This window comes from Halichoeres trimaculatus, unplaced genomic scaffold (genome assembly GCF_033239565.1).
Source record: "Halichoeres trimaculatus isolate MK-OKI-2021-1 unplaced genomic scaffold, fHalTri1.1 fHalTri1_scaffold_6, whole genome shotgun sequence".
NCBI classification, from domain to species: Eukaryota; Metazoa; Chordata; class Actinopteri; order Labriformes; family Labridae; genus Halichoeres; species Halichoeres trimaculatus.
The window spans coordinates 41,826-56,825 of record NW_027437184.1 but is presented as its reverse complement, the minus strand read 5'-3'; the positions used below and the strand labels follow the sequence as shown (position 1 = coordinate 56,825).

General features: G+C 47.1%; 1 protein-coding gene across 1 annotated transcript in view; it reads right to left on the bottom strand.

Annotated features, from left to right (window-relative positions):
• Positions 1 to 15,000, bottom strand: part of LOC141791699 (complement C3-like) — a 57,974-nt gene that overhangs the window by 4,645 nt on the left and 38,329 nt on the right. The window contains exons 43-53 of the mRNA XM_074672335.1: positions 8,535 to 8,620; positions 7,754 to 7,840; positions 7,524 to 7,673; positions 7,241 to 7,303; positions 6,147 to 6,228; positions 5,970 to 6,018; positions 3,914 to 4,004; positions 3,743 to 3,832; positions 2,603 to 2,705; positions 1,795 to 1,887; positions 811 to 903 (exon numbers count right to left, since the gene is read on the bottom strand). Coding sequence (XP_074528436.1) covers positions 811 to 903; positions 1,795 to 1,887; positions 2,603 to 2,705; positions 3,743 to 3,832; positions 3,914 to 4,004; positions 5,970 to 6,018; positions 6,147 to 6,228; positions 7,241 to 7,303; positions 7,524 to 7,673; positions 7,754 to 7,840; positions 8,535 to 8,620 — 987 coding nt within the window. The remainder of the gene's footprint in view (positions 1 to 810; positions 904 to 1,794; positions 1,888 to 2,602; positions 2,706 to 3,742; positions 3,833 to 3,913; positions 4,005 to 5,969; positions 6,019 to 6,146; positions 6,229 to 7,240; positions 7,304 to 7,523; positions 7,674 to 7,753; positions 7,841 to 8,534; positions 8,621 to 15,000) is intronic.

Below are 15,000 nucleotides of genomic sequence, written 5' to 3'. Positions count from 1 at the left end.
GGAGTCTGAGGGTGGTGGCTGTGAGGAGAACGGTGCTTGTTTGACTGTGCCAGGTGTTTGTTTGGTGGAGGGGGGTTGATTGTCAGGGTGGGCTTGGGCCCTTAATGGAACCCTAACCCTAACCCTGAACTTAAAGGAGCTCTTAATGCTTCAGCACACCAAACCCATTTGGACATTTTCATGCTCCTAACTTTGAGGACGGCCCCTTCCTGTTCGCACATGGCTGCAACCAGTGATCAGAACAAGGTCCATAGAGACACAGACGGGCCAGTGTGGGGTGGAGAAACCCGACTGGATGGAAAACCTGTGAAGACTGCGGGCCAGGCTGCCTCGTCCTACATCACAGCCTGACGTCATGAACACGCTGCGTGGAAGAACTGTCAACAACTCCCACAAACCGTCCCTGGACCTGTGAAAAGTCTTTCCGGGTCAGAGGTCACATTAAAGGCCGAAGACGTTCTGCGTATACGTTCTGATTTCCCTTGGTCTCATTTGTCACATAACAAAAACCTCATAGCATCATAGCAGGGCTGTGCAGACAGTGGGGCCTCGGCTTCAGAACAGATCATTAGTTTTGCTTTGACTCAGAGGAAAAGTTTCAGCTGCTCTGTGTGAGACGACAAACTAATACTCTAATATCATCCGCCTGATGGAGAATCTTCATCACAACATTTCACAAACGTGCTGAACAAGTTTTCATTTCTGCTAAGGAGGCAGTAATGCAGGAATGTATTCAGTCAAAACTCAACAGCAGTGAAAGTCTAACGTAAAACAGACTTTTTTTATCACCAAACAAAAAAACTCACTTACCAAAATCTATTTTGCTGTTTTTTGTGCTCTCACAAATTTTTTGGGTTCTCTGGTTATTTTGGATGTTCTCGTTGTTCTGCATGCTGCATTTCTCTGTAAACGTAGAGCAGACAGAAAGTCAACAGAAGCAGTGACTCTGGTTCATAAGCTTAGGACGACAGACGTGTTGTTTCCTGTGTTTCACACACATTTTCATTAAAACTTGATGTGCTGCACTCTGGCATGCCCCTTCGCTCTTTCGTCAAATGCTGCATTTTGAAACGTGTATAAATGAACTTAAATACCCCCTGAACAGTTTTTATTACACTGGGTAAAAATGTTTTCATCTGTATGTGGAATAAACCGACTCCTGGGATTTAAACAGAAAAAATGAAATAATCTGGAGGCTGGCTAAGTCTTTCCAACTGTTTTCCATATCACTGAGCCACAGATATTTCCAAGCCGACCTACTGGGAACAACAGGTCTGGGAACAACAGGTCTGGGAACAACAGGTCTGGGAACAACAGGTCTGGGAACAACAGGTCTGGGAACAACAGGTCTGGGAACAACAGGTCTGCAAACAACAGGTCTGGGAACAACAGGTCTGGGAACAACAGGTCTGGGAACAACAGGTCTGTGAACAACAGGTCTGGGAACAACAGGTCTGGGAACAACAGGTCTGGGAACAACAGGTCTGGGAACAACAGGTCTGGGAACAACAGGTCTGCAAACAACAGGTCTGGGAACAACAGGTCTGGGAACAACAGGTCTGGGAACAACAGGTCTGTGAACAACAGGTCTGGGAACAACAGGTCTGGGAACAACAGGTCTGGGAACAACAGGTCTGGGAACAACTGGTCTGGGAACAACAGGTCTGGATGACATTGATTCATTTCAACACCTGGTTCATGTTCAACAAACTTTCTTCAAACATCAGCGACACAAGCTACGCTGTCTGACACGAGGCCAAAGAGCTGAACAGCTGACAGGGTTTTTCTGTTCACCTTCAGCACATGAGCATAAATCCCCCTTGCAGAGCATCAGGAGCTCTCCACTCGTCCTCTGCGGATTGTAGAAGTGCACGCAGCCGACGTCCTCTGCAGCAGGAGAGAAAGACGTTAGTTAAGAAGCTGAAGACGTGCTTGAAGGAAGCTCTCCTCCAACATCAGGAGGTGAAATGACAAACAGCAGGAGGTGTTTACTCCTCCCCAAGCATCAGAATTAAGTACCGTATTTTCCGCACTACAAGGCACATCGGATTATAAGGCACACTGTCGGCTTTTGAGAAAACTGAAGCCTTGTGGTGCGGAAAATAGGGTATTACACACAAGTGTGCGTCTGTCTCTCTCTCTCTCCCTTTCTGTGTGTGCGCGTGTGTGTGTCTGTGTGTGTGTGTGTGTGTGTGTGTCTGTGTGTGTGTGTGTGTGTGTGTGTGTGTATCTCTATCCCTATTCCCCCCCCTTTATTCTCTCTCCCACTCTCTCTCTCCTCTATCTGTCTCTCTGACCCCATCAGTCTCCTCAGATGTCTGTCTAACATGAGTCTGGTTCTGTCCGAGGTTTCTGCCTGTTAAAGGGAAGTTGTTCCTCTCCATGGTAACTTGCTAAATGCTGCAAAGTCCTGTACTCATGGTGGATTAAGATAAGATCAGACTCCTTATCTTGTCTTGATGTTGGGTTTCTGCTAAAAAAAAAATTATTAACATTTACGGGTCTAGACCTGTAAATGTTTTTGTAAAGTGTCTTGAAATAACATTTGTTATGATTTGGCGCTATATAAATAAAGATTGATTGATTGATTGGTTGGACTCACTTTCATAGTACTGATACACAGACACAGCAGCTGGCTGTAACAGACCCACTTTCATCCTCTGAAGGATGTTGAAGGAGATCTCCTCAGGGTGCGTGTTCGAAACCTGAGACAAGAACAAAGTCCATCACAAGAAAAAATCTGTGTGTGTGTGTGTGTGTGTGTGTTGTCTGTGTTTAATGGATTTCTCACTTCCTGTGTGGTCAGTCAGCTGAGACAGCTCGCGTTTTGATTGGCTAGCGACAATATACGCTTTACCTGCTCGGCTCCTCTCACAGCGCCCCACACTGCTGGATATATATATAAGCGTTAGGGTTAGGGGTAATAATAAATATGTTCATTATCTACGATCTCTCAACAGGAGGCCTCTGAGCGGCTCCAACTGAACAAAATCACTCTGAACACCCCACACCTCAGGGAAATCACACATCATGCCGTTTACAAACATCAGTCAGTCGGGCCTTTGCTGGCTTTGGTCGTCAGGGTGAGATCAGGGCAATACTCAGCCCCATGTCCTGTGGTGTGCATCAGCCTTTACATGAGTCTGGTTCTGTCCGAGGTTTCTGCCTGTGAAAGGGAAGTTGTTCCTCTCTGTTGTAACTTGCTAAATGCTGTGGAGCTCTGTCCTCATGGTGGTGTTAAGATGAGGTCAGACCTCTTATCTTGTCTTCATGTTGGGTTTCTGTTTATATGATCATGTGTTTTTAATGTGAACAGGTCCAGATCTGTTCATGTTATTGAGAAAATGTCTTGAGATAATTTTTGTGGTGATTATACGCTGTAGTATGTAGATTAAATAGATTTGAGTTTAGAAACCCCACCAACGCCTACCAGGACTTTTGAGGACAGGGTCCTTTCCTGCTGCAGCCAGCTACTGCCTGCCTGGTTGTGTCACATGACCGAGCCTGGAGAACTACAACTTCCTGCTACGGCTGCTGGGCCAAGTGTAGCATTCACAGCCAGGGTCAGGGTTATGTGAGGACTCCCTCTGCTTCCTGGGCTGGTCTGAGACCTTTCCCGTCCAGATGGCCCAAGTCTTTGGGAACCATCCAATGCTCGCGTCGTGGTGTGTATTTCTACTTACGAGATGGCTAATTGGAGTTTACCCAATGAGCAGAGGGAACTGGGGACACAGAAACCTACCTTGTCCAGGTAAATGATGATGTTGCTTTTCTCTGAGAATGGACTGTTCCTCTCATACTTTTGAATCGTGCGGGCATGTCCTTGAGACATCTACAACAAACAAACGGGAACGGTTAAAGAGCAATCAGCTCCTCTCTTTGTTTCTGCATTCTAATGTCAAGAAGTATTTACTTTGTCCAAGTCCTTTGAGCTGGCTTCGAAGCCCGTTGGCAAACCCACGTCAACGATTGCCATGGTTGATTTGTGATCAGGGTCCTTAAACCTGTCCCCAGGACAGACAGAATCATCAAAACAAAGACAAGAGCTCTCAAGACAAAACTGAGACACGTAGAGACACGTAGAGACATGTAGAGACACGTAGACACGTAGAGACAGGTAGAGACACTTAGAGATACGTAGAGACACAAAGAGACACGTAGAGACATTTATAGACACAAAGAGACATGTAAAGACACGTAGAGACACATAGAGATACCTAAAGACATGTGGAGATATGTAGTGACACACAGAGACACGTTACATGCAGGGACATGAAGAGACATGTGGAGACACATAAAGACACATAGAGACATGAAGAGACATGAAGAGACACACAGAGACACGTTGTTACATGCAGGGACACATAGAGACATGTAGAGACATGTTGTTACATGCAGGGACACGTGGAGACATGTAGAGACATGTTGTTACATGTAGGGACATGTGGAGACATGCAGGTACACATAGAGACATGTGGAGACACGTTACATGCAGGGACAGGTAGAGACATGTGGAGACATGCAGGGACATGCAGGGACACATAGAGACATGCAGGGACACATAGAGACATGCAGGACACAAAGAGACATGTGGAGTGTGCAGGGACATGCAGGGACACATAGGAACATGCAGGGACACATAGAGACATGCAGGGACACATAGAGACATGTAGAGACATGTTGTTACATGTAGGGACATGTGGAGACATGCAGGGACATGCAGGTACACATAGAGACATGTGGAGACACGTAACATGCAGGGACAGGTAGAGACATGTGGAGACATGCAGGGACACATACAGACATACAGGGACACATAGAGACATGCAGGGACACATAGAGACATGTGGAGTGTGCAGGGACATGCAGGGACACATAGGAACATGTAGAGACATGTTGTTACATGCAGGGACACGTGGAGACATGTAGAGACATGTTGTTACATGTAGGGACATGTGGAGACATGCAGGTACACATAGAGACATGTGGAGACACGTTACATGCAGGGACAGGTAGAGACATGTGGAGACATGCAGGGACATGCAGGGACACATAGAGACATGCAGGGACACAAAGAGACATGTGGAGTGTGCAGGGACATGCAGGGACACATAGGAACATGCAGGGACACATAGAGACATGCAGGGACACATAGAGAAATGCAGGTCACAAAGAGACATGTGGAGTGTGCAGGGACATGCAGGGACACATAGAGACATGCAGGGACACATAGAGACATGTAGAGACATGTTGTTACATGTAGGGACATGTGGAGACATGCAGGGACATGCAGGTACACATAGAGACATGTGGAGACACGTTACATGCAGGGACAGGTAGAGACATGTGGAGACATGCAGGGACACATACAGACATACAGGGACACATAGAGACATGCAGGGACACATAGAGACATGTGGAGTGTGCAGGGGACATGCAGGGACACATAGGAACATGCAGGGACACATAGAGACATGCAGGGACACATAGAGACATGCAGGACACAAAGAGACATGTGGAGTGTGCAGGGACATGCAGGGACACATAGGAACATGCAGGGACACATAGAGACATGCAGGGACACATAGAGACATGTGGAGACATGCAGGGACATGCAGGGACACATAGAGACATGTGGAGTGTGCAGGGACATGCAGGGACACATAGGAACATGCAGTGACACATAGGGACATGCAGGGACACATAGAGACATGCAGGGACTCATAGAGACATGTGGAGACACGTTACATGCAGGGACAGGTAGAGACATGTGGAGACATGCAGGGACTCATAGAGACATGCAGGGACACATAGAGACATGCAGGGACACATAGAGACATGTGGAGTGTGCAGGGACATGCAGGGACACATAGGGACATGCAGGGACACATAGGGACATGCAGGGACACATAGGGACATGTGGAGACACGTTTCATGCAGGGACAGGTAGAGACACAGAAAGCACTCACATGACCTGGATCGTTAACTTGTAGACCTTCTCTTCTTCGTCGGCCTTCACTGTGGAGACAAACCATCCAGTGAGCTCTGGGTTAAAGCTGGCTCTGTGCGTTCATGATGGAAATATTTGTTGGAAACATCACGGAGATTAAAAAAATGGCGTCAGATCACAGAGAACAACACGCTACCTGGTGTCACCTGCACTGACAAATTGAACTTCTGACAGTTACTCTCCCTGACGCTGGGCAGAGCGTAGTACATGGACACCATCTGAGGAACAAACACAAACCACATGTTTGAGGCCGGTGGAGACTTCAGCTGTTTTTAACCAAAGACTGTATAAAACATGGACGTTGTTTCGCCGACGTCACCCGTCTGTTTCTGAAACGCAAAATGAAGCATATCGTCTATAGCGGCCATATTGGAACGGCCGAGTTAGAAAAACATTCCCCCCCGTACAGTGGGAGCTGGTAGTAAAACTATCGACTCAGACAGGAGACGTTTTTTGAACCAGGCTGTAAAAATGTTAATTTCTGCTTTGAAAACAGCTTTTTTTGGCTTGGTGTGTTTGTGACTTCTTGTACTTCCAGAGCCAGCCTCAAGAGGGCGCTGGAGGAACAGCAGATTTTAGCACTTCAGCATCGTCTCATAATCTCAGACGGAGGTTGGTGCTTGTTTTTAACAGGGGCAGAAATTGAGGAGCAGGCGTATTGCCCGCTTTGTTAGGGTTTATACGTCTCCTGGTACCCCTTTGGTGACATCACATGGTGTAAAAGTTAAAAAAAAAAAATAGAAACCCTGTTTTACCTTTTGTCACATTTTGTCTGTGATGTTACATTTTGCTTTTTATTTTAGTGTATCAGGATTTTATGTCTGTTTTTATTTTGTAGTCACTCTCCTTTTTTCTCAGGCAACTTCACTTCCTGTCCCAATGTTCCTCCACTGATGTGATTGTGAGTCAACATGGTTTCCACCTGTGCCCTGAAACTTCTTGTGAAAATCTGTCTCTCTTTGTCTTGTGCCAGATCGTGGTGTCTCTGTCCCAGTCTCCCACGATCCATGTGTTTTCAGAGTTCGTACTTTATACAAACTGTTTTGAGAAATGCAATTATTGTTTTGTAAATGGTGAGGATGATTCGAGAAATGTCCCAAAATATCTGAAAAAACTGTGAAGGCCTCTCTTAAGAAACAATAAGTGGCTGATAACAATACCTTAACAATATGTGTCACAAAAAGGAACACAAACCACAAATAAACCATAACAGGGGTTTTGTAAACTTACTGTCACTGTTGCTTCACCAGCACCTTCAGCAACAATTGTTACGTCTTGGTTGATGTTGTTGAACTGTTGAGATATGAGGCAAACATGCAAACCATACAAATGAACCAAGAAAAAAACAGTCACAAAATACGACATGAGCTTTAAATCTCAGTGCCCATGTCGGTACAGCAGAGTTATTTTTCTTCTCAGGAGTCCCTGAGTCAGTATGTACGGTGTATGTCATGGTCTACCAGTTAGAAATTACTCAATGCTTAATGTATATATTTTCTGAATGTCTTCTTACTTCAGAGGTTCTGGTGGAAAACTGGCTGCCCTTGTTGAATTTTAACTTCAAAGATTTACCAGGCAGCGTCATGTCAATGTTTAGATCATACTCTGGTTCCTCAGCGTTGGCCCAGTACTCAGCCACAGCTTGGTACACCATTATGGTAGCCTGGAGAAAAGTGGAGGTGGACCCAGTTCATACAGAGTGAATAAAAAAGATGAGGTGAGAGAAAGGTGTGTAGAAGTTACCTGAGTGGATCCGTATGATCCATGGTAGCTGTCCACCCTGTTCTGCTGTGAGAACCACCGGACAACAGGTTTGGCTCTTTCCAACTCCTTCATTCAGAGGAGGAAAGTAAAAAGATGTTTGGAAAACAGCAGATATTGGTATAGTTACCACACACACCCCCAGAAACACTGCACACAGAAACAACATGATTTCACAAAACCCCCAAACTACCAGGGTGAAAATCCTTCCCCCCTCAGGAAGTGACCTTTTTCACTGAGCCAAAGACAAACCTCTGCTGGGCTTTGATCATGAGCTTTGACTCTGTAACACTCACAGCTTCTCATCAAATCAGTCCAAACTGATGGTCGTCCAGCACTGAACACACAGAGTCAAACGCTCAGACTTTGGTCTATCTCTGGAGCTGAAAGATTCAGGATCATCAGAAACTAAAGAAACCTGTCAAACCAAAAACAGAGACCCAGACAATCGCCATATCAAAACTCTGTGACATCATCCTCCATGCCGGGCTCGCCCCCAGTGTCTGCGACCAAAGACAAAAGTGGTGACAAACTCCAAACAAGAAATCTGTTTTAACACCAGTCTGGAAAAAATCCTCTGAATGATCAACGACCAGCAGCTCGTTCACTGCCTCACAGAAAAAAATGTCCTGAGATAATCCCAGACTGGATTTTTACCAAGTTACTGCACAAAAGAGCAGGTCTTTACCCTCAGCAGCCTGACCCTAAACCCTAAACCCTAAACCCCTAACCCCAACCAGATATTTCAGCGGGACGTACTCACCCTCGCCCTGACCAGAGCAAGAAGACCGTAAGCTGTACCCTCAAGTGTGTATTCATTAGAGCCAGGTACACGCCAGTGGGATGAACCTAAAGGACACACACACACACACACACACACACACACACACACACACACACACACACACACACACACACACACACACACACACACACACTCTTACTTTACTGAGATTGTAGCATCCTCCTATAGCTGAAATGGACTGACCCCCCAGGTTTGTGTTTATTCGACATGCGGACGTGTTTTGTTGCTCATGGTGCTGAGACATGTTGTCAGCTTACCGGACATAAAGTTGGTGAGAATCCTCAGGTTAGGGTTAGGGTTAGGGTTAGGTTAGGGTTAGGGTTAGGGTTAGGGTTAGGGTTAGTTAGGGTTAGGGTTAGGGTTAGGGTTAGGGTTAGGGTTAGGTTAGGGTTAGGGTTAGGGTTAGGGTTAGGGTTAGGTTAGGGTTAGGGTTAGGGTTAGGGTTAGGGGTTAGGGTTAGGGTTAGGGTTAGGGTTAGGGTTGGGTTAGGGTTAGGGTTAGGGTTAGGGTTAGGGTTAGGTTAGGGTTAGGGTTAGGGTTAGGGTTAGGGTTAGGGGTTAGGGTTAGGGTTAGGGTTAGGGTTAGGGTTAGGTTAGGGTTAGGGTTAGGGTTAGGGTAGGGTTAGGGTTAGGGTTAGGGTTAGGGTTAGGTTAGGGTTAGGGTTAGGGTTAGGGTTAGGTTAGGGTTAGGGTTAGGGTTAGGGTTAGGGTAAGGGTAGGGTTAGGGTTAGGGTTAGGGTTAGGGTTAGGGTTAGTTAGGGTTAGGGTTAGGGTTAGGGTTAGGGTTAGGGTTAGGTTAGGGTTAGGGTTAGGGTTAGGGTTAGGGTTAGGGTTAGGGTTAGGTTAGGGTTAGGTTGGGGAAATTTACAGTGACACCCCCCGGTTCATCAATCGACTGGCCGGTTGAATGGGAATGTCAAGGGCTTGCACGGGCCGGCGCGTATTGTCTATCCATGGTTCCTTGTCAATAACCTTGACCCTCTTTGGAAATGGAGCAGTTAGAGGTGAGAGGGAGGGAGATGAAGGAGCGTGTGTGGAGAGATGTGTGTGTCTTTGTGTGTACATGTATGTGGTGCTGGTGTTGGGGGTGGGGGGGGTTTGGGGGGGGGCAGATGGTGGGATATGGTTTTCATGTTTTGGGTTCATATTTTTAAGTGCAAAAGGCTTCAAGTTCAAATGGTTGAGTTTAGGGTCAAGGGCTGGATTATGGTTTAATTTTCATAAAGATCCCAAATTTGGTTAAGCTTAGGGGTAAGTTTAGGGTTAAGGTTTTTCAGATACAGATTATGAACTTGGTGTGACTGGTATGGTTTGGGCCTCAAGATAAAATGGTTAAGTTCGGGGTCTGGGACTATGTAATGGTTGTATATTCATAAAAAAAGGTTATTTTAGGGTTAGATTATAAACTAGGTGTGACTGGTTCGGTTTAGGCCTCAAGTTCAAATGGTTCAGTTTAGGGTCAAGGGCTGGGTTATGGTTAAATTTTCATAAAGGTCCCAAATTTGGTTAAGCTTAGGGGTTAGTTTTGGGTTAAGGTTTTTCCGGCATTGATTATGAACTTGGTGTGACCTGTTCGGTTTAGGCCTCGAGTGCAAATGGTTAATTTTAGGGTCTGGGACTAGGTAAGGGTTGTATACTCATAAAAATGGGTTATTTTAGGGTTAGGTTATAAACTTGGTGTGACTGGTTCGGTTTAGGCCTCAAGTTCAAATGATTCAGTTTAGGGTGTAGGGAGGAGTTAGGGTTATGTTTTCATAAAAATGGGTTAGGGTAAGGGTTAGGGTTAGGGTCAGGGTTATGGTTAGGTTTAGGGATAGTTGGGTTAGGGTTAGGGTTGGGTTAGGGTTAGGGTTAAGGTTTGGTAAGGGTTAGGTTAGGGTTAGGGTTAGGGTTAGGTTAGTTAGGGTTAGGGTTAGGGTCAGGGTTAGGTTTAGGGTTAGGGTCAGGATAAGGGTCAGGATAGGGTTAGGGTTAGGGTTAGGGTTAGGGTTAGGGTTAGGGTTAGGGTTAGGTTAGGGTTAGGGTTAGGGTTAGGGTTAGGGTTAGGTTAGGGTTAGGGTTAGGGTTAGGGTTAGGGTTAGGGTTAGGTTAGGGTTAGGGTTAGGGTTAGGGTTAGGGTTAGGTTAGGGTTAGGGTTAGGGTTAGGGTTAGGGTTAGGGTTAGGTTAGGGTTAGGGTTAGGGTTAGGGTTAGGGTTAGGGTTAGGTTAGGGTTAGTTAGGGTTAGGGTTAGGGTTAGGTTAGGGTTAGGGTTAGGGTTAGGGTTAGGGTTAGTTAGGGTTAGGGTTAGGGTTAGGGTTAGGGTTAGGGTTAGGGTTAGGGTTAGGGTTAGGTTAGGGTTAGGGTTAGGGTTAGGGTTAGGGTTAGGGTTAGGGTTAGGGTTAGGTTAGGGTTAGGGTTAGGGTTAGGGTTAGGGTTAGGGTTAGGGTTAGGGTTAGGGTTAGGGGTTAGGGTTAGGGTTAGGGTTAGGGTTAGGGTTAGGGTTAGGGTTAGGGTTAGTTAGGGTTAGGGTTAGGGTTAGGGTTAGGGTTAGGGTTAGGGTTAGGGTTAGGGTTAGGGTTAGGTTAGGGTTAGGGTTAGGGTTAGGGTTAGGGTTAGGGTTAGGGTTAGGGTTAGGTTAGGGTTAGGTTAGGGTTAGGGTTAGGGTTAGGGTTAGGGTTAGGGTTAGGGTTAGGGTTAGGGTTAGGGTTAGGGTTAGGGTTAGGGTTAGGGTTAGGGTTAGGGTTAGGGTTAGGGTTAGGGTTAGGGTTAGGGTTAGGGTTAGGGTTAGGGTTAGGGTTAGGGTTAGGGTTAGGGTTAGGGTTAGGGTTAGGGTTAGGGTTAGGGTTAGGGTTAGGGTTAGGGTTAGGGTTAGGTTAGGGTTAGGGTTAGGGTTAGGGTTAGGGTTAGGGTTAGGGTTAGGGTTAGGGTTAGGGTTAGGGTTAGGGTTAGGGTTAGGGTTAGGGTTAGGGTTAGGGTTAGGGTTAGGGTTAGGGTTAGGGTTAGGGTTAGGGTTAGGGTTAGGGTTAGGGTTAGGGTTAGGGTTAGGGTTAGGGTTAGGGTTAGGGTTAGGGTTAGGGTTAGGGTTAGGGTTAGGGTTAGGGTTAGGGTTAGGGTTAGGGTTAGGGTTAGGGTTAGGGTTAGGGTTAGGGTTAGGGTTAGGGTTAGGGTTAGGGTTAGGGTTAGGGTTAGGGTTAGGGTTAGGGTTAGGGTTAGGGTTAGGGTTAGGGTTAGGGTTAGGGTTAGGGTTAGGGTTAGGGTTAGGGTTAGGGTTAGGGTTAGGGTTAGGGTTAGGGTTAGGGTTAGGGTTAGGGTTAGGGTTAGGGTTAGGGTTAGGGTTAGGGTTAGGGTTAGGGTTAGGGTTAGGGTTAGGGTTAGGGTTAGGGTTAGGGTTAGGGTTAGGGTTAGGGTTAGGGTTAGGGTTAGGGTTAGGGTTAGGGTTAGGGTTAGGGTTAGGGTTAGGGTTAGGGTTAGGGTTAGGGTTAGGGTTAGGGTTAGGGTTAGGGTTAGGGTTAGGGTTAGGGTTAGGGTTAGGGTTAGGGTTAGGGTTAGGGTTAGGGTTAGGGTTAGGGTTAGGGTTAGGGTTAGGGTTAGGGTTAGGGTTAGGGTTAGGGTTAGGGTTAGGGTTAGGGTTAGGGTTAGGGTTAGGGTTAGGGTTAGGGTTAGGGTTAGGGTTAGGGTTAGGGTTAGGGTTAGGGTTAGGGTTAGGGTTAGGGTTAGGGTTAGGGTTAGGGTTAGGGTTAGGGTTAGGGTTAGGGTTAGGGTTAGGGTTAGGGTTAGGGTTAGGGTTAGGGTTAGGGTTAGGGTTAGGGTTAGGGTTAGGGTTAGGGTTAGGGTTAGGGTTAGGGTTAGGGTTAGGGTTAGGGTTAGGGTTAGGGTTAGGGTTAGGGTTAGGGTTAGGGTTAGGGTTAGGGTTAGGGTTAGGGTTAGGGTTAGGGTTAGGGTTAGGGTTAGGGTTAGGGTTAGGGTTAGGGTTAGGGTTAGGGTTAGGGTTAGGGTTAGGGTTAGGGTTAGGGTTAGGGTTAGGGTTAGGGTTAGGGTTAGGGTTAGGGTTAGGGTTAGGGTTAGGGTTAGGGTTAGGGTTAGGGTTAGGGTTAGGGTTAGGGTTAGGGTTAGGGTTAGGGTTAGGGTTAGGGTTAGGGTTAGGGTTAGGGTTAGGGTTAGGGTTAGGGTTAGGGTTAGGGTTAGGGTTAGGGTTAGGGTTAGGGTTAGGGTTAGGGTTAGGGTTAGGGTTAGGGTTAGGGTTAGGGTTAGGGTTAGGGTTAGGGTTAGGGTTAGGGTTAGGGTTAGGGTTAGGGTTAGGGTTAGGGTTAGGGTTAGGGTTAGGGTTAGGGTTAGGGTTAGGGTTAGGGTTAGGGTTAGGGTTAGGGTTAGGGTTAGGGTTAGGGTTAGGGTTAGGGTTAGGGTTAGGGTTAGGGTTAGGGTTAGGGTTAGGGTTAGGGTTAGGGTTAGGGTTAGGGTTAGGGTTAGGGTTAGGGTTAGGGTTAGGGTTAGGGTTAGGGTTAGGGTTAGGGTTAGGGTTAGGGTTAGGGTTAGGGTTAGGGTTAGGGTTAGGGTTAGGGTTAGGGTTAGGGTTAGGGTTAGGGTTAGGGTTAGGGTTAGGGTTAGGGTTAGGGTTAGGGTTAGGGTTAGGGTTAGGGTTAGGGTTAGGGTTAGGGTTAGGGTTAGGGTTAGGGTTAGGGTTAGGGTTAGGGTTAGGGTTAGGGTTAGGGTTAGGGTTAGGGTTAGGGTTAGGGTTAGGGTTAGGGTTAGGGTTAGGGTTAGGGTTAGGGTTAGGGTTAGGGTTAGGGTTAGGGTTAGGGTTAGGGTTAGGGTTAGGGTTAGGGTTAGGGTTAGGGTTAGGGTTAGGGTTAGGGTTAGGGTTAGGGTTAGGGTTAGGGTTAGGGTTAGGGTTAGGGTTAGGGTTAGGGTTAGGGTTAGGGTTAGGGTTAGGGTTAGGGTTAGGGTTAGGGTTAGGGTTAGGGTTAGGGTTAGGGTTAGGGTTAGGGTTAGGGTTAGGGTTAGGGTTAGGGTTAGGGTTAGGGTTAGGGTTAGGGTTAGGGTTAGGGTTAGGGTTAGGGTTAGGGTTAGGGTTAGGGTTAGGGTTAGGGTTAGGGTTAGGGTTAGGGTTAGGGTTAGGGTTAGGGTTAGGGTTAGGGTTAGGGTTAGGGTTAGGGTTAGGGTTAGGGTTAGGGTTAGGGTTAGGGTTAGGGTTAGGGTTAGGGTTAGGGTTAGGGTTAGGGTTAGGGTTAGGGTTAGGGTTAGGGTTAGGGTTAGGGTTAGGGTTAGGGTTAGGGTTAGGGTTAGGGTTAGGGTTAGGGTTAGGGTTAGGGTTAGGGTTAGGGTTAGGGTTAGGGTTAGGGTTAGGGTTAGGGTTAGGGTTAGGGTTAGGGTTAGGGTTAGGGTTAGGGTTAGGGTTAGGGTTAGGGTTAGGGTTAGGGTTAGGGTTAGGGTTAGGGTTAGGGTTAGGGTTAGGGTTAGGGTTAGGGTTAGGGTTAGGGTTAGGGTTAGGGTTAGGGTTAGGGTTAGGGTTAGGGTTAGGGTTAGGGTTAGGGTTAGGGTTAGGGTTAGGGTTAGGGTTAGGGTTAGGGTTAGGGTTAGGGTTAGGGTTAGGGTTAGGGTTAGGGTTAGGGTTAGGGTTAGGGTTAGGGTTAGGGTTAGGGTTAGGGTTAGGGTTAGGGTTAGGGTTAGGGTTAGGGTTAGGGTTAGGGTTAGGGTTAGGGTTAGGGTTAGGGTTAGGGTTAGGGTTAGGGTTAGGGTTAGGGTTAGGGTTAGGGTTAGGGTTAGGGTTAGGGTTAGGGTTAGGGTTAGGGTTAGGGTTAGGGTTAGGGTTAGGGTTAGGGTTAGGGTTAGGGTTAGGGTTAGGGTTAGGGTTAGGGTTAGGGTTAGGGTTAGGGTTAGGGTTAGGGTTAGGGTTAGGGTTAGGGTTAGGGTTAGGGTTAGGGTTAGGGTTAGGGTTAGGGTTAGGGTTAGGGTTAGGGTTAGGGTTAGGGTTAGGGTTAGGGTTAGGGTTAGGGTTAGGGTTAGGGTTAGGGTTAGGGTTAGGGTTAGGGTTAGGGTTAGGGTTAGGGTTAGGGTTAGGGTTAGGGTTAGGGTTAGGGTTAGGGTTAGGGTTAGGGTTAGGGTTAGGGTTAGGGTTAGGGTTAGGGTTAGGGTTAGGGTTAGGGTTAGGGTTAGGGTTAGGGTTAGGGTTAGGGTTAGGGTTAGGGTTAGGGTTAGGGTTAGGGTTAGGGTTAGGGTTAGGGTTAGGGTTAGGGTTAGGGTTAGGGTTAGGGTTAGGGTTAGGGTTAGGGTTAGGGTTAGGGTTAGGGTTAGGGTTAGGGTTAGGGTTAGGGTTAGGGTTAGGGTTAGGGTTAGGGTTAGGGTTAGGGTTAGGGTTAGGGTTAGGGTTAGGGTTAGGGTTAGGGTTAGGGTTAGGGTTAGGGTTAGGGTTAGGGTTAGGGTTAGGGTTAGGGTTAGGGTTAGGGTT